Source organism: Stegodyphus dumicola, chromosome 10 (genome assembly GCF_044657685.1).
Source record: "Stegodyphus dumicola isolate Sdum_Otavi_A_Nest chromosome 10, ASM4465768v1".
NCBI classification, from domain to species: domain Eukaryota; kingdom Metazoa; phylum Arthropoda; class Arachnida; order Araneae; family Eresidae; genus Stegodyphus; species Stegodyphus dumicola.
The window spans coordinates 94,824,205-94,850,058 of record NC_140777.1 but is presented as its reverse complement, the minus strand read 5'-3'; the positions used below and the strand labels follow the sequence as shown (position 1 = coordinate 94,850,058).

Genomic DNA, 25,854 nt, shown 5'->3' with positions numbered 1-25,854 from the left:
GAAGTATAATTTTATATTCCTGTATCTCGGAAGCAGACAGAAAAGGCTCTTTATTTACAATTTTCTTTTGACAATTTTTGATAAATCTAAATATCCAACCTAAAACTCTTAACATTTTTCAAAATTTAGAAAACTTCTCACACCATTTAACTTTATCCGCTTTTGTAGTTATACTAAGATTTACATTTAAATTTATGCCTTTCTTGCGCTCTGAAAAAACTAAAGTTTCATTTGGCTTAACCTCTAATTTTGGCCAGCTATCTCTAGGGCCTTTGAGCCAAACAGGCCCTCTCCACCAATTTAATTCGGAAAACTGAAGAGGGGAACAACCACGAGAAGGTAAATCAGCTGGGTTAGAACGACCCGGTACATATGACCACTGATTTGCTTTAGTGAAAGCGCAAATTTCCTTCACGCGATTGCCCACAAAAGTCCCCCACGCATCATTTCTTTGAATCCAAGATATGGCCGTGGTGGAATCGGTCCAAAAATATTTCGGGATGTCATCTAATGTAAGAGCTTCTATCACATATTTGGAAAGACGCGCGCCCAAAAGACAGGCCATAAGTTCTAGACGGGGAATATTAAGTTCTTTTAAGGGTGCGACTCTTGACTTAGCCATTACAAAACTCACTAATGTTTCTTCTTTAGTTTCGCATCTCAAAAATATTACCGTGGCATAAGCATGCTGGCTAGCATCACAAAACACATGAAGTGTCCAGGAACTTCTATCTCCAAAACCTACACGTCGCGGTATTCTCAACTTATTCAAAATTTGTAATTTATTATACCACCTCGAAAATTTACTTTTGATACTATCTGGTAATGAAGCATCCCAGTCTGCTTTTATCGCCCAAATTTCCTGTAGCAGTAACTTTGCAGGCAATAAAACAGGTATCAAGAAACCCAAAGGATCAAACATTGTCTGCGTTAATGACAAAACCTCTCTTTTAGACAAATTGTCCGAAACCAATACACTTAATTTCAATATAAAGGTTATCTTCTATTCTGTCCCACATAATCCCTAAAACTGGTACAGAATTCTCTATTGTGGACTCAGTGCACAAAGCACTTTGGGTTAGTTCCACATCTTTTTCTACTGGGTCATAGGTCCACATACGTAAGTCCATTTTTGCTTCAGCTAATATCTCAGTAGAATATTTCACAAAATTCACAAGCTCCTTTCCGTTATCAACAGAAGTCACACAATTATCAATATAAAAGGATTTATTTAATTTCTGAGCAATAGAACTTTGTTCCTTTGGTACTTGTGCCAAATGAACTGAAATAACCGCTCCTAATAGAAAAGGGCTGGACTTTACTCCAAAAACTACCCTCGTATGGCGGAAAACCTTCAGCACATTTTCTTTCTCCCACCATAAAAATCTTAAAAAGTCCCTATCTTCTTTCCGTAATTCAATCTGTAAAAATGCACGCCGGATATCAGAGGTTACGCCAATGCATTTTTCTCTAAATCTTAACAAAATCGAAGGGATTTCTTCTATTAAATTTGGTCCTTTTACTAAGTAATCATTAAGGGAGGGCGATCTATTAACTTTACATGATGCGTCAAAAACAGGTCTTATCTTAGTTGAGACACTGTCTGGTTTAAATACTGGGTGATGCGGTAAGTAGTGCCCTTTAGAATTCTGTTCATCGTCTGGTACTATTTCAATTACACCCTCCTCCATCCATTCATTAAAACTTCTATCATATTCTTCATATTTATGTAAAGACTTGAGTTTTCGGTTGACACTGAACAATCTTTTTTCTGCTACATGACGATTTGACGGCAATTCTGCGTTATATACTAACCAAGGTAATCCGACACAATAACGACCATCTTCGTTTCTGGAAAGAGAGTTTAAAAATTGTTCGTGGGCAATTTCTTCCTCAGCAGCGTTAGGTGAATTCTGATGAGCATCTAATATTCCGATCGTTTCTAAGCTCCAAAGATCGGAGATTTTAAAGTCGTGGCCCACTTGCACAAAATGGAAGCATCTTTATCTTTATGATTAACAAATTCCTCCGATACATCACAAACTGTCCAACCAAGTTTCGTACAGATTACTGTTAATCCTCCTTTTAATTGTTTTACTGATCCCGTGAGAATTTTTCCATAAATATCACTACCGATGAGCATTTCTATTTTTGGACAATCTGCTCCCAAATCCGACAACCGAATGTTGTTTCGTTTTAATTCTTTTAATATCGGACCCTTGGGTACCCGAGGTATATCCCCACATATTTTATCTTGATCTAAAAATTCAAATTCTAGATCTGAATACTTACGCGGACTGGCTGAACATAATTTTACCCGATATTTGTTATGCAACTTTGCCTCTGTTCTGGTACCTCCAAATAAAGTAAGAGCAATATTTTCTTTGGAAATAATTGGTAACCCCAATTCAGTGGCTAATGATTTCAAAATATACGATTTCTGGGAACCACAATCTAAGAGTACTCTAACATCTTTATGCTTTTTGACACCCGCTACTCTTACGCATAAAGTCATTAAAGCTACGTCAGTTTGCCTGGCTGTAGCCGTATGTATGTTGTCTATTTCTGATTTTTCTGTAGGAAGTTCAGTTTCATTATTAATGTCTGGACACAAAATAACTGAGTGTGATTTACCACAAGCAAAACACCTAATAAACTGTTTACAGAACTTTGCCATATGATTTGGTTCCAAGCATTTTAAACAACATTTTTTCTCCTTAATTTTAGAAATCCTTTCATTAAGAGATAATGAACGTGCATCGTAACAATTTTTACTATCATGCATTTTACCACAAAAAATACATGCATGTTCTTTAGTTGTAAGAAAACCTGTGGCAGTGGGAACATTTGCCTGTTTCTTAAATTTAAATTTACCTTTTGTTTCCCTCTTTGCTTTATCATGATACCCTTCTTTACGGGCCCACCAGCGGCCGAGCGGTAAAGTCGCTGAACACTGGTAGTTCGGTCCGAGGTTCGAATCCCGCGAACGGGCTGGCTGCATGGGCGTTTTCGTGGTTTTCCCCATGTGTAACATGTATACGAGCCAGTTTCCCTTAGAAAGTCCTCCACGAAGGCATCCCTCCTCTTAGGCAGATAGCCCTTGAGGCTTTGCCATAATCACACACACACCTTCTTTACGACTAACGCCATCGAGTCCATTACGCGCCAATTTTAATCTCTCCTCACTCTCCACTTCAGCCTTTAAAAATTTCATCATCAAGTTGGTAAGGCGAGAAAGATCAGTTCCTTCAGGCTGATTAAAGAGCGAACTCCTTTGCCACGCCTTTAAAACATCCTCTGTGACACACGATTCCACCATCGGGAAATAACCACGATGTGTTTTCGCTAGATTTAAGACATAAAGACTCTAAGGCTCTCAACTGAGCTTCAGTTTCATCATACAGTTTATCAAGAGGTAATTTATCCTTGTGATCTGCCTTCACATTAGAAACAATTAATTTAATTAGTTCCCTAACATACACTTCTACTAATAATTCAGATTTCCAAAACGTTCCTTCAAAGCTAAAACAGCTTTATCATAATTTTCCGAAGTCACCGGATAGCTTTCAATGAATTCTTTAGCACGTGATCTGGGCTTCATACACTGAATCAAATAGGAAAATTTGTCACTTTCATATAAATCAGGGTCAGAGTGAATTTTCTCAAACTGCGACCAAAACGGTAGCCAATTTATCAATTCCCCATCAAACTTCTTAAGTTCGATTTTCGGAAGTCTATACTGTTTGATTTTACTACAACAAATACCAGCACCATCATTTGGTCTTGTTTCTAAATTGATTTCATCTGTAAATTGCAATTTTTCATTAATTTGCCGAGTTAGTGTTATGAAATCATCAGAATACACCTCGCGACTTTCGATTTCTTTAGTAACATCATCCTCTAAAGTTTTCCAGTCTTCAATTAACAAATCAAGAATTTTATCATCTACATTTTTTATATCTGAATATACGTTTTGTAGTTTAGTAAGTTTATCTCGTACTAAATCTACAGAAATATCTTCTTTTACTAACTCCGTTTTTAAAATATTAGCAGTTTTTGCAAAAGAAGTGCGTAAACCTGTCCGTTTAGCCTTTAAAGCTTCCATAGTTAACTTTCAAAATAAAACAAAATGCATTACAAAATAGTTTCGAATTTAAACTTAATTATACCTTAATACATCAAAAACTATCTATAACCATTAAAATAATTTTTTTTTAAGTTTATTTCTTAGAGTCCTGTCGGAGGACGCCAATTTTTGTTATTACTAAAACATAATCTTACCATTAAATATCATTAAAATAAAAATACTTCCTTCACTTATCCCAGATACCGAGCAATCCAGAAAAACTAAAGACAAAACTTGCTCACTTACCTGGGTAGTGTGATGTTGAATCGGAATAAAAACTCTAAGAAGTTGATTTATCTAATTATATTCTATCTACACTACAAAATATATACATTATTTAACAATTTTCGGGAAAATTTTCTGGCCCCTAAAGTTATTACACATCTTAATCGGTTCACGTCACGAGGTCGAAAGGGAAAAACCCTTTTTCTCTTCCTACTTCAATATGCCCACCAGCGGCCGAGCGGTAAAGTCGCTGAACACTGGTGGTTCGGTCCGAGGTTCGAATCCCGCGAACGGGCTGGCTGCATGGGTGTTTTCGTGGTTTTCCCCACGTGTAACGTGTATACGAGCCAGTTTGCCTTAAAAAGTCCTCCACGAAGGCATCCCTCCCCTTAGGCAGATAGCCCTAGTGTGCTTTGCCATAATTAAATACACCACTTCCTACTTCAATGATAGCCAACGCCATCTGTGTCTCGTACATCAAATGAAAAGATTTATTTTTAATGTTTGTAAGATGCAACTAATCAGTTTCACATCACTCATTATTCAACCTCCTTCTCATACGTATGAACTGAAGTATTCCAAGTCTTCAACGTAATTGTAATTTTTCCCTTCAGTAATAAGAAGACGAATGGAATAAATGCAGGATATGCAGATATAAGGTAAAAAATTTAGAAGCAACAGAAATTTTTCAGATCTAGGAAATTCAGTAGAATGTGCAAATATTCTTCCTATTCGAAGCTTACTTTTTGAAATGACATAATATATAAAACGCAAATTTACTAAAAAGAGAAATAATGAAGATCAAGTACTCACAAAATCTGGACGATAATTGTACAAAACTAGTTATATGGCAGTTTTCCATAAAAAGCGGTTCCAGCGAAAGAAACATGCCGTCAATCTCCTGAAACTTTAAGTGGGCATTTGACCTTCGCTCTTATGTAAAATTTAAAATTCTACTAAAGACTTTAGTAAGAACGAAGATCAGGTGCTCACTTAGTTTACCAGAAGTTTACGTTGACCCCTACGACATTTCAGATCCCTCAGACGTCCACGAATCCAATGGAAGGATTCGGATTTATAGTGGAAACGATGCGTGCCGCCATGAAGCCAGCCGCAACATTTGACGGCAAAGGCTCAGTGATGACTTTCCTGGAGCAACTGGACCTGCATTTCACTTTGCATCCTGTGAACCTGCTGCAGAAAGTTGTCATCGCTACTACAAACCTAAGAGGTCAAACCCTCAGCTGGTACAAAGAGATTGGCAACTTTTTGTTGGGGAACCCAGGTTCAAAATCGTACAGCTGGGAAAATTTCAAGTGTGCATTATCAAAAGCATTTCCAGTTATTAAATACCGTGCAAAGCTAGAATCGGAATTGTATAGTAAATACCAAAGCAATTTCGATGAGTTGACAGAGTTCATTCTAAGAAAAATCCAAGTATTTAATTTATTATACGGGAAGAGGCCCGATAGTGAACTTATCGAGATAACGCTACCGCGTCCTTTTACCGTCAGCTCGCAAGTTCAGCAGAGTGCGTATCGGCAGACGGGAAAAGGTAGAAAGTCCAATAGCAAAAGCTCTGGTAAATCTAAGGCGTTCGGATTAAAAAAGGAGCGGAAAGAGGGGGCGGAAAATCAAAATTTAAACGAACATCGGTGATCGAGAAGATGGCACGGTAACCGAGTGGGAAGAAAAGACCCTCAGATATTCGTTTAAATACAGTGGTGGTGCAAAATCTAGCCATGCCGGAGATGCATATTCTTGTAAATAATATACCAACCACTGCCCTCCTGGACACCGGGACTCAATGTTCATTTCTTCCGTCGTTATAAACTATTTAAAACCACAGGACAAAAAAAAAAAAAAAAAATTGCCGCCCAAGGCAAAAAGTCCGTATGTTTGGGAAAAACCGCACTACATGTACAAATTAAAAATGAGGTGTTAAAAGTTAATTTTTTAGTGGTAAAAAACTTGCTAATACCCGTAATATTAGGGGTCGATTTCTTACGCGCAGCTGGCGCGAATCTTAATTTCCAGAATTTTACGTTTCAGGTACATATGGACTACGTGGAAGAAGAGAAAGGGTCTATGCCGGAAATGGACTTAGACCACCTGAAGCCCGAAGAGAAAGAAAATATTGAAAATTTGGTAAGAAAATTTAATTCTTTGTTCAATGAAAAACCTGGCTTCTGCCAGGTAGTGACTTATGCTATTGATACAGGCAACCCCCCTCCAATCCGGTCGAAACCTTATCGATATGATTGAGTCAAAAAACAGATTCTGGAACATCATATAAAAACAATGTTAGAAAATAAAATCATTATGCCAAAAGCACTAGCCCATACGCAAGTCCGGTGGTCCTTTGCAGGCAGAAAAATGGGCTACCGCCAGAGCACCCGGACGCATACAGCTTTGCAGTTGATTATTGCAAACTTGACAGGATAACGAAGTAGCCCACGTATTCCCTACCAATAATTGATGAAATCATCAGAAAAATTCGTTCTACTAAGTTTATGATAACCTTAGACTTAAGTCTAGATATTTTCAAATCGCCGTAAAACCCGAAGATGTTGAAAAGACTGCCTTTATTACAAAGTCAAGCGTCTATACCTCCTTGAGAATGCCGTTTGGTTTAAGCAGAGAGCCGGCTACTTTTCAAAAAGCAATGGATATAGTTTTAACGCCAGTTTTGGGTAAAAGTACAATAATTTATCTCGATGATATAATAGTCACCAGCCAAACGATAGACGAACATGTGAAACACTTATAAGAAGTTTTTGCCTTGCTTGACAAGGCCGGTTTCAAAATAAATGCAAGAAAGTGCAAGGAGCTGTGGTATCTTGGGTACAAGATTTCGAATAAGGGCTTCGAGACCGATAATTCCAAAATATTAGCGATTAAAAGTTACTCTCCTCCAAACATGCTATGCTCAATTCAAAAGTTACTGAGTCCCGTGAATCCATAATTGAAGAATTAAGAAAGGATCCTGAATTTAGAGACATTTACGCATATCTTGAAGACCCCGAAATGTTTGATCATATAGATTTAATAGCTATTCGCAATAGAGCGGAGCATTACGAAATAATTGACAAACTGTTATTCTATACGAAAGTAACAAATGATAATCAGGAATACCGGCCAGTGATCCCAGCAAGTCTACGTTTAAATATTTAAAAAAAAATTGCATAAATTTAGAATTGGCTGGTCATTTGGAATTCGAAAAACCGTACAGAGGGTAAGCGAAGCGGTCTATTTTCAGCAGTTACAAAGAGTAATTATGGCGTATGTTAAGTCGTACCATTTGTGCCAATTAATAAATGATGTTAATTACAGCCCGGCCGGGTATTTAAAAAACATAAAGACTACTTTTCCAAATGAAATGTTTGGCATTGATTTGCTCGGACCCTACCCTAGAATAAAAATAGATGTTTGTTAACGATTGTAGATCATTTCTCAAAATGAGTAGAAATAGTCTCTCTTAAACGAGCTTCGGCTAAAATAGTCGCAGATTCGTTTTTAAATAAGTATATTTTAAAATACGGGGCCCCACTAAAAGTAATATCAGATAATGAAATAATTTGTTAGCAGTATATTTAAAAAACTGTGCACAGGACTTGGCATACGCCATCTAAAAATGGTACCATATAAACCGCAATCAAATATTTCGGAACGCGTAAATAAGAATATTGTAAAAATTATTAGGGGATACGTTAAGAATTACCATGACTGCTGGGACAGCTGTGTCAATGAGTTAGGTTTTGCCTTAAGAACAGCAAAGGACGATACTACACAGAAGACTCCCCCGCGGAGTTATTTTTAGGAAGAAAATTTCTAACGCCTTTGGATAAGCTGTTTTTTGTACAGCAAAGGCAAGAAGAATTCAAATTAAAAGGCATACAGAAAACTGTCGATGAAGCGATTAAGAACTCTGATGTAGCAAGGCAGACACAGAAAATTTATTATGAGAGAAATAGAAGGGAAAAAGAATATAAAGTGGGGCAGAAAGTACAAGTTGAAACACTCATTATCATTCGCACCCGAAAACAGGGTTGTAAAGTTCGAACCCAGGTTTGAAGGGCCGTATATAGTTGTGAGAATACGGGAAGCAACTTTTTATCTAAAGGTCGAAAATGGCCAAGAACTTGTTGCAAATATTGATCAAATAAAATCTTACTACAGCCGTAATTATTTTCAAGTTTTACAGAATCCTGGAAGGGAGGAAAGAATTCAGCCAGCTCAAAAGCTCAGCTGGAGTCCCCCAACACCAAAAAGGAAGCACACGGAGAGATCGCAACAATCACCGACCAAGCGGATCCAAGCTGGAAAAGGTCCAGGCGCACAGAAACGGAGGAAGGTAACGCCTACAGCCCAACGAGCCAGAATCGAGGATTCAACAAAAACACCAGTACCGCCGGCTAAGAGAGTGAGGCCTGCTGAGGAGGTTCCAGCGAAACGGAAATTTCAACGACGTACAGAATCGAGAAAACGTAGACCACGTTTTCCAGTGGCAACAATTACGAGGGAGGCCCAAGTGCCTGACCAAGAAGTTAGAAGGTCCAAGCTCAAGTTCAGAGACCCCGAAGAGCGGATGGCCCCACCAGAGCTCAAGAGGAGACTGAAGTTGCAAAACCCGCAGCCGTCCCGCAAGAATCCCAGATTCCTAGACAAGGGGCAGAAGAGGAAAAGGAGTGAAGCGAACGGCATGGAGCATCGAAGTTCCAGAAAAAGGTTAGAGGTCCTCAGGTATCCGACATTTGAACAATTCTATCATAACAGAATGGAGGAGTACAGAAAAAGAAAAAGATGAGTGAAAAATATCTTTGCTTATTCTACTTTGAAAAAAGTTCAATTTATGTCATTTCTGTTGTAAGTTGCTAAAGTTTTTAAAAGTAGAAAGTTAAATCGCAAATAGCGAGTACTTAGTTGTAAATAGCTTGTAATCATAGATTTTTATGTTCACAAATTGGCGAGAAGCTGCTAGCAGTAAATATTAATAAGAACTCGCAAGTTTCGAGAATTAAATTGTGAATATGTTTAGTCGGAAAGATTCCTTGAATACTGAAGTTAAAGTTAAGATTTCGTCTAAAAACACGGTAAATTGTAACTAAGCAATTATAACTTTTTATGTAAAGTGAATTTAAAAGTGATGTGTAAATATCTAAATGTTTATGTTAAAGTAGAAATGTTCAATTTATATGGTAAAGTATCCTAAATTTAAACTTGTACAAGAGATAAATTTTGTCCGCCGTACCAATGAATTTGTGAAAGAATTGAATGTTTTAGAATATATATGTGTATTTAATGTTAGGCTCTCCAGCTAACACTTTAAAGTTTAATTTAAGTTTTCGCTTAGCACATTAGGAAAGTGTTTTTGTGTAGGTAGTCTTGTGAAGTCTAGTATGTCAAATTTAACAATGTTAGATGTTGTTTAGTGGTAGTTTTGTTCGCGGTAACACAACATAAGTACCCTAAGTACATTTCAGAACACATTCTGGAGAGCATGAGGGAAACAGAAGTTTAAGTATGACTGAAAGTGTATGAAGGCCAAATGATGCAATAAAGAAGTAATTGTAAGGAATAAGGAATATGGAAATTTTTGTAAAGTACTAATTTCCTTCCATGTATGGAGGAACCAAGATTAAAATAGCAGAATTAAACAAAAAAAAAAAAAAAAAAAAAAAAAAAAGATGATTGTAGCAAAATCCGATTTTTTGTCAAATTTTGTCAATTTCTAGCTTTAGTCTAGTTTACGATTTTCTGTTAAGTTGGCTCTAAGAACAAAAATTTAAAGTGAAATCTAGTTAATGAAAGAGTTAGGAGTTAACGTTAGAAAGATTTTAGACTTTAAAGTCTTAAACAGGACCGTTTAGAGACCTTTAATTTTCGACTATTTAAAGTCTGGTCGGGAGTTATGTAAGAATTATGTTAATTTTATTAACAGTTAAATTTTGAATTAAACTTCGTTTCCTATCGCTTCTTAATTTCAACTTACCACTTCCGGTCAGAACGTAGTTATAGAATCACTTTTGGATGCAAATCGAGGAAGAGCGGTATTTAAGGTAGAGTACTTAACATATCATACTTACAGCTACAGAATATTGTTAATATTATTACAGAATTATTTCCTTTTAGTGCTATTACAGTATCTTCCCCCTGAAGTGCTTACAATTCTCTGCAATATAAATTAATAAAAATAGCTTCTTTGTTTTTTGTCCTTTTATATTACAGAAAGCTTAAAGAATGTTCTGTTTTCATAAAGCATTAAGATAAAACTATAGCATTATATACAAAGATGTAGCTAGGCTTTTCAGTGCCCAGGGACAACTCAAAATTTCGCGCCCCTTCTGGTTTAACAAAAATGGAAAACATTTAATTCTAAAATTTTGTAACATCAATTTGGCATCTAGGAACAGACACTCTCCTTGTTCTCCCTAGCTATAGTACTGCTTATATATTATTTTGTATTTATTAGTTTACAAATGTTCAATGAAGAAATGCTTTAAGAAATGCAATATGCATAAAATATGATAAGAAATTAGCAGAATTTAATAAGTAAAATTTATTAATGACATTGATTACCTGAATAGCCTTACCACCAAGATCATTATCCATTTTCACTGTCATGATAGCAGCAGTAGCTTTCTCATCTTGACTGCTAGTTTTTCCCTAAATAAGAAATATTGATTGAATTTATACTGAATGGAATATTGAAAGTTAGAAAACAAATTTCTCAAATAGGATGATACATTAATAATGCAGATAATTTAGAAATACTAAAAGGAAAAAAAAATGTTCATCAAAATGTAAAAAAACTGTAAATTTTTAGGTGAGCTTCTCTCTCAAGGAACACAAAATTATTTTCAAAATATGAACACTTAACATAAAACACCATGTTAGTTACATTCTATTATTAAACTTGTTAATTATGAGAAAAATTATCTTAAAATATTAAATGCAAATATTAATAAAAAATATAAAAAATTATAAATTATCTCCATTTTATTGAAATTAAATGTAAAAAATATTGATTTGTCCATCATCACATCGTTCATTCATTAAATGTCCTCTGTACAATTTATACAGCTTATATGCACAGTAAAACAACATTTCTGCAAATGCGTCATGTATCCTACTTTTACAAGTAAAAAGATCTGGAGACTGCAAATTAGAACATTTACATTTTCCCCTTTCCTCTGAATAATAATTCTAACTGAAAATTTCAGTTGTTATTTTGAATTAAATACAACTGTGTAACTATTCAAGTAGTAGATTTTTGGGGGAAAATAATAATTATCATGTCATTATATTTAAAATAAATTCATTATAATTTTCAAATGTTTATATTACATTAAATATTTACAATTCCATGCAAAAGATTTTGGAGGCTGAAATTTGTAAATGACATATTTTAAAAGAAATAGTAACTCTCATGAAAACCCAAATATGCAAGTCTGAAAAGTTAAATATAATGTGGAAATACAAGAGCACGTGTTGCCATTACATTCAGATCATGCTGTTACGAAATGTCTAGGCGCGGTAAGATAGCTTCCCCGCAAAGCAGTTTTAGGGTTGCCATAAAATAGCAATGGAAGGTAGGGTTGCCACATTTGGAGAGAAATCGGCCATTTGGCGACAAAATTGGCGATATACTACGGACGGATGGAGAACTTTCTGGAACGAATTCTTACCGGTTTAGCCCAGAATGTTCTCGAACACAAGCCGAAAGATATATAAACCCTGCTAGTCTGCAGTCAGAGTGTGTATGCCTCGTCGAGAGGGCGAGTGAGAGTGCCTCGTAAAGCTCGAGATAGTCAGTATCGAGTTGGTGTCTCGTCTAACGAGTCAATCCCTGCGGAGTCGATCGAGTTGACAACCGGGCAGCGATTGCCGAGTGGATCGTTCAGTTCACCGAAGTGCTTAGTGCATCGCAGTTAGTGCATCGTTGAAAGAGCGTGTTGAACTCTGGGTACGACTGAACCGAAGAGTCGGGAGCCGTGCTCTGTGTGTCGTCAAGTGCATCGCGAGTTGTAGCGTGGAGAGTCTCGAAAGTACGTAGAGTTCCGAGAATGACCAAGCAGAGTCAGGAGCTGTAGTCTGGTGCTTTGCAGTGAAGCTGTCACTACCTGATAGCTTGATAACCTGAAAGCTGTGCTGATTGTGTAAGCGTGTTTATAGCAGATCTTCGACGACTGCAAAAACGTGTTTTGGAGCTGTCCTGACAATACTGGCCAATAAAGTGTGTTTTGATACTTCATCAAGTAGTGTCGTCGTTATTCACTCCAAATCCACACGAACCCCGTACGAACGTGAAGGAAGAAAATAACGTAACAACTGGTGTCAGAAAAAAAAGAAAAAGCAACTCCCACAGATGAAAGTGGAGCTTGCAGAAGAAACTGGAGCCAAAAAAAAAAAAAAAAATGTGGAAATGACAGAAGTGGCGTCTGAAGAATCAAAGGATGAAGAAATGAAAGAAGTAGCTAATGAACTGCCTGAGACAGATCAAGAAATGATGGAGGAAACATTTAATGGGATTAAAGGAAAAGAACGAAAACATGAGAAATAAAAAACGGGAATGATTTTGAATCTCACGTGCCTGAAGTAGAGATAAAACAAAGTGAAAACGCGACTGTCAAGATCGTCGAAAGTGATAATGTACTGAAGAAGTCGCAGGCAGCAAGTGTTGAACCATCTGAAAGTGCATGTGATGAAGAGATGGGAGAAGCCTATGTGCAGTTTAAGCAGCGCATTTCAGTGTTGCAAGAAAATTCACTCACTTTGCAAACTATGTGTGTGCCTCATAGTGTAGGTTGTGCAGACAAGGACTTGATTCTAAACCTGGATACTTGTGTTTGTGAAGAATCGGGCTCCGTTCATGACTCTGATGCAGAATTTGAAGCTGGTTCCCAGGAAACGGGGTAAAACCAGTATGTACCAGCTGCTAAAAATGCCAAGGTGAACTGTATGTATGCTGCGAATGAACTACAGAGTGGTGAACAAACTTTTTCACACCTCCCTGTGGAGGAAAAGACTGAATCTTCAGACTGTGATATGCAAAACATAAATATATCTGAGAACTGCAGTGGAAAAGTATTTCACCTGGGTATATTTTAGTGAACAGACTGAGACTGAAATTCATTCTTAACTTTAATTTGTATAATTTGAAATTGTGATGTGTTTAATTTGTCTATATAACTTGTACATAGTGTAAATATTTGATTCTTTAGTTATGTTATCTATTTGTTTTATTTTGTTTGTATCGAATTTGGCTTCTGACCAAGGGTTGTACTGCCCGGGACGCGCAGTCCTTGGGAGGGGGCAGTGTTACGAAATGTCCAGGCGCGGTAAAGGTAGCTTCCCCGCAAAGCAGTTTTAGGGTTGCCATAAAATGACAAGGGAAGGTAGGGTTGCCAAATTTGGTGACAAAATTGGCGATATGCCATGGATGGATGGAGAACCTTCTGAAACGAATTCTTAACGGTTTAGCACAGAATGTTCTCGAACACAAGCCGAAAGCTATATAAACCCTGCTAGTCTGCAGTCAGAGTGTGTGTGCCTCGTCGAGAGGGCGAGGGAGAGTGCCTCATAAAGCTCGAGATAGTCAGTATCGAGTTGGTGTCTCGTCTAACGAGTCAATTCCTGCGGAGTCGATCGAGTTGACAGCCGGGCAGCGATTGCCGAGTGGGTCGTTGAGTTCACCGAAGGAGTCTGTTAGTGTATCGCGGTTAGTGCATCGGTGAGAGAGCATGTTGAGCTCCGGGAACGACTGAACCGAAGAGTCGGGAGCTGTGCTCTGTGTGTCGTTGAGTACATCGCAAGTTGTAGTGTGGAGAGTCTCGAGAGTACGTGGAGTTCCGAGAACGACCAAGCAGAGTCGGGAGCTGTACTCTGGTGCTTTGCAGTGAAGCTGTCTCTACCTGATAGCTTGATAACCTGAAAGCTGTGCTGATTGTGTAAGCGTGTTTATAGTAGATCTTCGACGACTGCAAAAACGTGTTTTGGAGCTGGTCTGACAATATTGGCCAATAAAGTGTGTTTCGATACTTCATCAAGTATCGAATGTCATCGTTATTCACTCCAAATCCACAAGAACCCCGTGCGAACGTGAAGGAAGAAAATAACGTAACAACTGGTGTCGAAAGAAAAAAAAAGAAAAACGCAACAATACTACTGCAGAAATATCTTCAATTTGAGGGGGAAATACATAAATGTGCATGAATTGCTCTAGAAAGCTCAGTTTTAAGACTGCTTTTGCTTTGATTATGTAGCTGAATGAGCTGAAAGGAAACACTGCAATAAGCAAAAAATATATCATAGATAAATTAGATGCAGTATTAATAAATTAAGTAGCAAGTGATCAAATTTGACTGATAAAAAGGAAACAAAAAAAATATTTCTTCTTTTTTTTATACATCAGATTTGATATAAGGTATATAGTGTGACTAAAAATAAATTTATTGAAAACATTGAAGTACAAATTTAATATTTTTACATGAAAGAAAATAATAAAATATTCACATTAATAATAAAAGTAAAGTCAAATATTTTTAAATGATGTAATTACATTTGCCTGTCACTATTTTGTGTCTTTTTCTTAAGATTGCACCAAAAGAACTAAAGCATTGCTATTTAATCAGTGCCATTATAAATGACTTACACAATACCTAGAAAACTAGCAAATAAAATCAATAACCTGCCAAAAGTAAAGTATGCATTGCTCTCCATTCTTCTGATACGTATACTTTACAATATAGCTGTCACCTCCAAAAAATATTCCATATTGAGCATGATCAACAGGAACAATATCAAAATTTTCAACTCTCCATATCTGAAGAATAAAAAATATTTTTAATGTAATTCTGCTTTAATATCATAAAAAGGTGGATTATAAGTTACAAAATAACAAGTGAAATTTGCGTTTGCACTTCTGATTAAAAAGTGTATATAGTTTTTTATTATTATTATATGCAGTATAAATTTAATAGTTTAAATTTCGAAAAGTAATTAGAATTTTAATGCTAGGTTTCATTAATCAATTAATTTAGATATTTTGTAACTGAAATATTGTAGAGTATTTGAAATGCTTTTTATTATTACACATATAATATAAAATAATACTCATTGCAAAATATAATTAAGAAATTCAAGTAAGTTAATTTTTTCAGGAATTCATTTTTTTTTCTGTTGATAAGTAACACACTTTTATAATACTAAAATTAAATCAATGGCCTCGTGATTGGAAACAATGTGCTCGTGTTTCCCATATTTATGTACAGTGAACAGGGATTTATAAACTAACTAAAAACACTAACTGAAAAATAAACTGAAACTGAAATAAACTAACTGAAAAATAAATTAAACACTAACTGAAAACAATAATAACTTTTTAAGCCATTAAAAAACATGAAATAAATTAGCATATGGATAATCTAGGTAGCACATAACGCATAATGTTCATACTACTCACATAACTAATAAAATTTTCAACTAGTAGGATATGTAACTTTTTCAGTGCCCAGAATACACTCAAATATAAATGGAAAATAGTCCATTTAACCTCCACTTGTAGAAGTTACATATATTTTAAAATGATTTAAGCTTGAGCTTCTATAAAAATGTAATATACTTAAGTTGTTTATCACTGAACTGTGAACTATAAAAAGAACTAAAATATACTCACTTCAACATTTCCAGAGCCATCATCAGGCATGAAGCTGACTGCTTTTCCTACACTCTTCGAAAACAGCACACGTTTCTTATGGTGTAAAGCACCTATTCCACCTGATAAATCTTCATCTGGTAGAGAAGCTAAAATGTACATGGTATTATAAAGAACCAAATGGATTTTTCTTTTAGATTTCTTTAAAATGGTTATTTAAAATGCATTCATAAGTCAGAAATTTAAGTTAATTTAAAGAAAACAAAAAAAAAAAAAAAAAAAAAAAATATGGACTAAATACAAGTATCCTTAAATTTCCCTTCATGCTGGAAAAATATTCTAAAATCTTGATCCAGGATTCCCCAATTGTTTTCGTTTAATCATTACAACTGCAGTTATGAATCTGAGTCTCAATTTTTTAATTTTCAACAGATTTTTCAACCAAGAGAACAAAATTGTTGTGCTGACTAAAGTCAAGTTTGGAGGACAAGATAAAATATTATTTTATTTTTAGCTGGAAGAAGGAAGCTGTGTGATCAGGAGTATTATCATGACGTAAGTAATGGATCAAGAAATCTTCACTTTCAAATTGAAAAACTTTTTTCTTATATTTAAGGGTTCTGGGGGGGGCTAGATTATGATTCCTATAATTAACGTAATTTCTATAACTTCTTTTAAAACAAAAAAAAAAAAAAAAAAAAAAAAGTTACAAATTTCTAAAAGAAGAGAAAATCCTCCCCCCTTTTTTGAATATTGACCAATGAAGTGAGGGACTTCCTGGAAACATTGCAAATATTTCAAGATAATAAAAAGGTGGCTGAAAATGATGACATTCTCTGTATGGTAGATTAGTTTATAATATCATAATCCCATGATAATTAATGACAAAACCCCCAATGAGGTTCACTTCATGGGAAAGAATGAAATTTAAAAGAAATTCCTAGTACTCCTCATTTATTAACATAGCCCTAATGCATTGAATTACTTGAATACACAGGTTTGTAATTTATTCATACAGTTTTTGTAGTTCATTTTTAATCTTTTCCACATATTTTGCAAAAAATGATTGATATTATTTTTCATCAAAATCATTCTTTCAAAATCTCCTAGAAATCTCCTAGACTGACCTCCTTTATTTAATTAAGAGTTACAGTATAAGCAATAGCTTTGTTTATAAAAAATATCGATATAAAATGCATTATTTACAGAACCGCACAACCAGAATCAAAAGAATGTTCATATAAATAATCATAATTTGTTGAATGGGTACCTTTTCCTTTCAACAGCAGAACTTTTAGAAACAACGAACTATTTTTTAGCATGAAACATTTATATATACATATGCTCAAATAAAAATACTGAATATTTATATGTCAAATGAACAGACCCATAAATTCAGGCCTGCTAATGATACAGACTTAAATGCAACAGGAAGTCACTTAGTAAATAAGGAACTCAACAAAGTTCGCCAATATCTTACTATTAAATGAGATATTACTAAAATAGTTATAATAAGATGCTATGGAACTGTAGTATTAAAAATGATATCGACAAAGGGTCAAGATAAAATTATAGCAAATAAGATTTTATTGGAAAGTCATAAGTAATTCATTTGTTAACATTTGGAATTCTTTACATAATGCGATATTTGAAGCTGAACAATTGCATAGCATAAACTTGTGTACTAAAACACTATCAAATCATATTTCTATTTAAAAAATATGCAATACATTATTTATTTTCAAACAGTACTTTACCTATAAAATTGCAAACAGTAAAACAGTATACCTGCTATTTCTTCAAATGTATATGGTCGCCCAAGGCCCAGCTGATCATCAGGCTCAGTCCACAAGGAGAAATAAGACTTAAAAATTGGTGGCTCGCCTTCATCAATTACTCGTTTCACTGTCAACCATTTTGGATAATTATGCTTTTCTATATATTTCTAAAAATGTAAAATAGTACCAAAACTGTAAATTCCTGTTAACCAATTTAAATTTTGAGTAATTTAAGAATTTTTATACCATACTTACTAAATATAGTGACATATATAGCAACAGACATATTATAGCAACAGACAGGTAGAAAAAGTGTAACTATGAAACTTTGAAGCTAAATATTTAGCTTTAATCTTGGGTGTACATCAAAACTATTGGTAAGTTTCTGTCACAGAAATTTGCTTGCCTGATTTAACAACTTCTAAAAAGATATTAATGGTAGTGAAAATACACTTATTTGAAATATGTTGGATGTTATGCAGAACACAAAACAAATATAATTACAACAAGGTCATTTTTATTGTTATTGAAAATTAGATAATATTAAGCTTTTAACGTGAAAAAAAAAATAGTCCAATGCTAAAGACATTTTTACTGAACCTGCTCAAGATAAGCACCAGATCTAAAGTTATGCCATTCATAAAAATCAACTTAGAAAACTAACTTAAATTAATTGTTTAAAAACTGGTCAATTCACACTATTGGCCAAATTTAGACTCTTTTTATAGGATAAAATTTCTTTAAGTATAACCAATAAATCATCCTACTCTTCTCTTGATGGAGCTATACCAGTTTTATATTTAAAGTAATTGAACTTATTTTAATTAACATTTCTACCTTTATAATTGACATAAAGTCCTACCAGTGGCCAAATGGTAATTCGACCACTGAATACTGATAATTTGACCTAATTTGGGTTCGAACCCAGGTGAAAAGACTGGCAGCATGATTGGTTTTCATGGTTTTGCCTATGTGCGATGTGAATATGACCCAATTTCCTTTAAAAAAATCTCCACAAAAGCATCTCTGCTCTTAGGCACATAGTTCCCTAAGCTTTGCCATATTCAAATAACCTAACTAACATGAAATTATAACAAAACTACCAGTTTCAAATGTTTGAATGGGAAGAAAATACTCTAAATACTTCCTTCTACTAATATACTGTATACTCTTGATTATCCGGGTAGGGGAACCAAGTTACGGATAACTAAAAAACACACAGTTCAAGTTTTCAATTTTCATGCATATTGCTGCATTTATTTCTTAAAAAAACAGTAATTATTTTTGTTTAAATTGTTTAAATATCTGTCTGATTTTATTCCGTATTGTTCGAAATACCATTATTTTATTCGGATCTCCTTTCATCGACGAAATCTAATAGTATTTCAACAGAAATAATTTCTATATCAAAATTCATGTAATGAATTATCAGGATATTTTTCGCTTGCATTTTCTATATCTCTCTCCGCCTCTTCTGTTCTTGTGACATTTGAAACGATATCTGCATCACTCAAGCATTGAAAGTCCAGCTCAGTTGAGCAGCTATCTAACCATTCCTCGATTTTTCACGATCGAAATTTTCGAAGAATTTCACATTTTAAATTGTTTGGCATACAATTTCAAATACATGAAATCCAAAATCTTTACAAAAAGACACGTTATAGTAATAACAATTGTATGCCAAAATCTTTACAAAAAGTATGTTATAATAATAACTTCAGTTATTACCCACTCTTCTTCACAATTAGATAAATCTTGGATTTTTCACAATTAGATAAATCTTTCTCCATGCTCCAATTTGCGCGTGTGTGTTTTTTTACACACTCTCACGTATAGCGTAGAGTATGCATGCGTGACATAAAAAATAGCATGCATTTCTTTACCTTAGTAAAAGAAAAATCGACAATGTCCATTTTGCATAATTTGAAAGGAAGTTGTTATATTACAAGTTTTTAAATCACGCATGTAAAATTAAAAAAATATTCTTCCACCAATTAATTCTTTCTTTAGACATAAGTTGCATAGTTACCTTATATTTTAGTATACATACTAATAAATATTATAAACATTTTATTTGAATAAACATGTCATATATTATAGTCTGTTATGAGAATGTAATAGTGGAAAGACATTAAATCTTTTCTCACTAATGAAATTTGCAATTTTTATGCAACTGGTGCAAAAATCTGAACATTTTTTAGTATTAATTTTTGTTCTAGCAAGGCACAGTTATAAGGTAATAATTATTCTAAGCTTTTTGTTGTATGTAATAAAACTAAACTTATTCACAATAAAAAAAATATTAAACTAAATAATGATTTTTACTTTATACTGTACATATAAATGAATATAAAGGATATTTCAGAAAGAATGTACGACTGCATATCTTTTGAATACTTGTGATAGACTCATGGGTCCATTTTGAAAAAAATGAGATTTCTGATTATTTTTGTTGCATGACACCTTCAACCAATGTATACAGGATTTTAAGTTTTTTTGTAAATATGAGTTATTCGAAAAAAAAAAAAGCTCTGATTAGTAAACCATTTCTTATCTTAGAAAACATAATTTAGGGGAGGAACCACCCCATAATACTCAAACCTGACCATGGAGAAAAAAACATCAAAACGAAGATTTAAACCACTTAGTCAAAGAGTAAATGATCATTAAGAGTCATATAAATCAGACTAACATTACATATAAAATTCCTAATTTTAGCATTTCTACAAACCAGTGAAATTTATGCTTTTAAATCTTTTCTCTAACATAAAAATATCTTAAAAATTTGCTTTCAAAAATTTAAACAGAACATTATTTTTGCTGGCACTTTATCCTAACAAGCCCTTATAAAAATTTAGATTTCATACATTTTTTTTACCATAAGATGTATGACAGACCTTGTTAAAAAAACTAAATTAGTGTGATTTAATTTAATCATTTATTTTTATGAACCATAAGTCTACAACCAAACATTCAAGTGATACTTACTTATGCAATTTTTTTATATACTATGTACCTTAACAAATATATAGGCAGTGCTGAATCTACAAAGTTTTAAGATTACGTCTTTTCAGCTACCCCCCCTCCCCCCCAAAAAGAAACTACTAAGTCATAGCCAATGCGATATTTTACATACATAATTTAACTACATATTTAAATTACTATGGAAAAAATTAAAATGTACTCCAGATTGACATTCAAATAGGAAATTCAAACGTTTGAGAATGGATGAAGAAATCTACAGCTTTAGAATGAATACATATAGAAAGAAAAACGGTAATCATATTTTCTTCAAATGTTAGTTTTTTAATTATTCAGATTCTAAAATATAGTTAAGTGCATTGAATATATGTTCACAGTTAGAAACATTTAGCCTGATACTTAATCATATTCATTTACTCCAAAGATAAAAACATGAAATAAAATTCAAATGATTTTAAACTGATTACAAGAGTATTGGAGAAGTCAAACATGATTACATGAGTGTTATAAATATTACCAATTTACCCTGATTTGATTAATACTGATTTTAATAAACAGAAATATGTATTCGTTTATTTTACACACAGGAAATGCATTATAATTTCTAGGTAGAACCAAATGCCCAAACAAGTTTACCTTAAAAAAAAAAAAAAAAAAAAAAAAAAAAAAAAAAAAAAAAAACACTAATTTTATTTATAGAATAGAAAATGACACAAAATAAAATGCTGCAATCTAGTAATTCTGAAGATTTACAGGTTTTACAGGAAATTATTATTCAATAAAATACAGCATATAATGTCTTATCCAATAGTTTTCTATTAAATAGATTCTTTCCACAAATTTTAATACCGAGTTAACTTTCTTATTTTACATCCTAAACAAAAAAATAATAAAAATATTATACATACATTAGCCATGTTCATAGCTTCTACTCTCTCTCTTTTGCTGGAATTTTTTCCAATCCAAACAAATAGACCATTAACTCCACCATCTAATAAGTAACAGTCCTGAAAAAATTCAAATAGGCAATAACACATAAATTATTATTATGTATGCATATATATGTAGGGTAAATCAAAATAATGTAGGATATCATAGTAATGAAATGAATATAACTCCTATTAATATTGTTATCGATTTTATAATTAGTTGGCTATTTTTAATTACAATTCTACTAAAAATAGCCAACTAAATACAAAATCCGTAACACTGTCCCCTTCCCAAGGACTGCACGTTCCGGGCAGTACAATCCCTATACAGGAAGCCAAACTTACAACTAAGGCATTAATGCAATAATAAACATTACAATACTTAAAAAACATAAACAACAAATGCAATAAGTAACTTAATAAAACAAATCAAATAATAAATACAAATCAAATACAAATTTAGAAAGAAAAAGGACCATGATCTTACACCATTTACATTATATACACTATGTACTATGGCCATAGTAAGGAGCTAATCTGTCGTAACGAACGATTTTAGGCTTAGAGTTCGAAGACTTACGGATCCGAACCACGACGTGGTTCAGCCTGTTTAGGACTGTGTACAGACCATCCCAAGATGACTGTAGTTTCGGACACAGTCCTTTCCGTCGAGTCGGATTCTATGACCACACCTTGTCTCCTTCGTTGAATTGATGTCCAGTACCTCTGGTGTCGTATCGAGTCTTATCTTCTCTGTCGCCAAGTTGGCTCGCTCTCATGCAAAATTGTGCATCACTTCAAGCCGGGCCTGAAGATCTTGGATGTATTCTTCAGGTGATGAAGGCGCATCCGTAGGGCGATCAAACAAAAGATCACAAGGCAGACGAAGGTCACGCCCGCAGAGCATCTGAGATGGAGAATAGCCGGTAGTCTCGTGTTTCTCTTCGACCCTAGTATGATTTCGGTAGCTATCTGAGCAGGGTCTTTCAGATAAGGCGTCGGCGTTTCCAGGTGAGGATCACTTCTGATGATGGATAGTTATTTCTTTTGATTCTGAAAGCAGTCTGTTGTTTTTGAAGTCCAAGGGAAAATTGTACTTCCTTAAAAAGTCCAATCCAAGTATGCAAGGATCTGTGATATCTGCTACATATGCCGTGTGATCGTAGGCGGCAACGTGATGTTCATATTAACTCCCCATTTACGTCGATTGTATCACCAGACACAGTCTGGAGGTAACACAGGATGGCGTCCAAATAAGTTTATCTTAAAATTGTTGTTCTAAATCTTTCCGAATGATGGTAACATCAGCTCCTGTGTCAATGATCATATTGCAAGAAATTCCATCGATATGCCCATTGATGTATAGTCCATTACTTTTGCCATTCACGGCAGAAATCTTGAGCGCTTTAAAATGGGGCATTACTATCGTTCAAACTCCGCTCCGGGATATGATCATTAATTTGTTTCCTGCGTCTTTGCTGGGAAATGGTCTTATTTTCCGTAACCTGAGGTACTCTGCAGTTCCTTCGTACGTGGCCTTAAGCTCCGCAGTTCCAGCACTTTGGTTTTTTGTCACTGCTTTTCCGTCTCATAGCATTTAATTATCTGTTTAAATCGTCGGTCTTATTTTCCATGCTCTGGAATGTTCTGCAGTTCATTCGTATGTGGCCTCCAGCACCACAGTACCAGCACCTTAGGACTTGTTTCTTTTGACTTCTATTCCGTCTCAAGGCACTAACTGGTACTGTCAAATCATCTATTTTATTTACCGTGATCGGGTGTTCTGCAATGCCGTCGTATATGGCCTTCAGTACTACATTTCCAACACTTTAGAGGCAGTTTGTTCTCACTCCTACTCCATGTCAAGGCATTGACTTGGCTCGATAAATCATCTAAACGAACCATAAATTGATCCACTGACTCATGGACTTGCACAGCTTTGACTGGTTGGCGGTCTGTACGAGTTGCCTGCTTGGCTGCCTCGAATTTCACTAGAGAGCTTTTATGTCCTTGATATCCGCCATTCGTAGAGCTTTCTGTAGTTTAGGATCCCGGATGCCATCGATAACGTACTGCAGAGCCAGGATTTTCCTTGTTTCTGTTATGGATTTCTGGCATTCCGAAAAGGCGAAATGAGACAGCCTTTCAACATCCGTGGAAAGTTCTGGAGAATTTCCGTGGGCTTCTGTTTACGGGGTTTTAATTGAAGCCTGCTGTAGTCTTTTTAACATTTCTCCCCAAAGCGAAGCTCCTACGCGCCGGACAATGCTTCGAAATCTAGCCTTTTGTTTTCGAAAAGAGTCTGAAGGATACCACAGCGTCTGCTCTCAGAGAAGCGGCGAGATGACAGGTCTTACCTTGGGGATCCCATCCATTCGCTTCCGTCACTATAAAAAATTGTGTCAAATACACTTGCCAGGAGGTCTTTCTGTCATGTGTCGATAGCTTCAGAAAGGGACGAGCAGGCATGGGTTGAAATTTTAAACCTTCAGAATTGTTTTCTTTTGTCGCTATGCGCTTCTTTATCAACTTCTTTGGCGACGGCAGCAGAAACCCTGCCATCAATTAGTTGTTGGACGGCAGAAACTTTTCCTTCTATTCGTTGCTAAACAGCAGAAACTCGTTCTTCTATCTGTTCTTTTACAGAATAAACTCTTTCTTCTATTTTTCTTTTACAGAATAAACTCTTTCTTCAATTTGTCCAACTTTATTTTCATAGCGACTATTCGACCTTCCAAAGCCTCAAATTTGTTCTTTTTTTTATTATGCAAGTAATTTCCTTTTTCATTGCTTCTTGACCTGCTTGAACGGCTTTCATCTCTTCTTTAACACATTCCTGAAAAACATTCATCTCCTCTTTAAAATTTACTTGCCGAGCTTTCATCTCTACTTTAACTGATTCTTGGTTAGCTTTCATCTCTCCTTTGAACGCAGCAAAGGTTGCCAGTAATCGTTTTATTGTTTTTCCATCGCTCTTGTTACTGGCATTCAAATCCCACCGCTGCCACCAAAAGTGTTGCGTGCGTACAGGTTAGTAAGAGGTTGAATGCACAAGTCCGATGAAAAGTTAATAAATTTTTTTTAACATGAAATGAAACAAAATGCTGAATTTAAAATTTTCATCTAGGTCTTTTTGGGGGGCCAGCGACGCTAACCATTATACGGTTGGGCGACTCATGTCTTGTATTTAGTTGTTTATTTATTATATAGAATTGCAGATCTTTTAATTTTGAGTGAAACGGTAGCTCAGTTAGAAGGTGCAATATAGACAATTTTGTTTCTAATCAGCCTTGAGAATTTTTTTTACTATGTTCAGACATCTAAATGACATTCTGAAAGAAGACAGTTATCCTTTGCCTCGAATTAACAACACCTTAGATATGATGGCAGGAAACAAATGATTTCCCACATTGGATTTGAAAAGTAGCTACCGGCAAGTGGAAGTACTCTCTCAAGATTGGGAGAAGAGTGCATTTAACTACCGGTCAAGGAATTGGAAGTTAAAGTAACGTCTTTTGGATTATGCAAACGCTTCAGTGACATTTGAACACCTAGTGGGAACAGTTTTGAAAAGAATCTCATACGAAGTATGCCTTGTGTATCTCGACGACATTGTTACTGTTGGAAGCAATTCTGAAGAACATTTGAAAACATCCAGATAGCACTACTACTCAGAGAAGTTACTCCATTACTGACTTGCTTGAAATGGAATGTAAAGAGTTGCAATTTTATATGCAGTGTAAAGAAGTTCATTTAAATGGAATTTTATAAATTTATTTGTCTGAAATTTACTTGTCCCCAGGTCATCAGAAACATATCCTGTTTATGACGGGTCCGTGACACTTAGCCGACGGGACACTTAACCGTCACCAGTTAGCCAACAGGACATTTAGCCGACACGGACACTTAGCCAACAGGTCATTTAGCCGACACAGACATTTAGCTGAAAAGGACACTTAGCCGACAGGGCATTTAGCAGACACGACAGTTAGCCAACAGGACATTTAGCCGACATGGACAGTTAACCGACAGAACATTTAGCCGACACGGACAGTTAGCCGTCAGGACATTTAGCTAAGGGTCACTACTCTGTCGAGAAATTTAGTCAACAGGATACTAACCTACAGTGATGTTTAACTGACACGTACCTAACAATTA

General features: G+C 34.9%; 1 protein-coding gene across 4 annotated transcripts in view; it reads right to left on the bottom strand.

The window, feature by feature from the left end:
- LOC118179705 (gelsolin, cytoplasmic-like) overlaps nt 1-25,854 on the bottom strand; it is a 301,004-nt gene that overhangs the window by 147,606 nt on the left and 127,544 nt on the right. For all 4 annotated transcript variants that reach the window (XM_085825276.1, XM_085825274.1, XM_085825275.1 and 1 more), the window contains exons 8-12: nt 21,676-21,774; nt 17,796-17,952; nt 16,029-16,156; nt 15,042-15,176; nt 10,931-11,017 (exon numbers count right to left, since the gene is read on the bottom strand). In XM_085825276.1, coding sequence (XP_085681402.1) covers nt 10,931-11,017; nt 15,042-15,176; nt 16,029-16,156; nt 17,796-17,952; nt 21,676-21,774 — 606 coding nt within the window. The remainder of the gene's footprint in view (nt 1-10,930; nt 11,018-15,041; nt 15,177-16,028; nt 16,157-17,795; nt 17,953-21,675; nt 21,775-25,854) is intronic.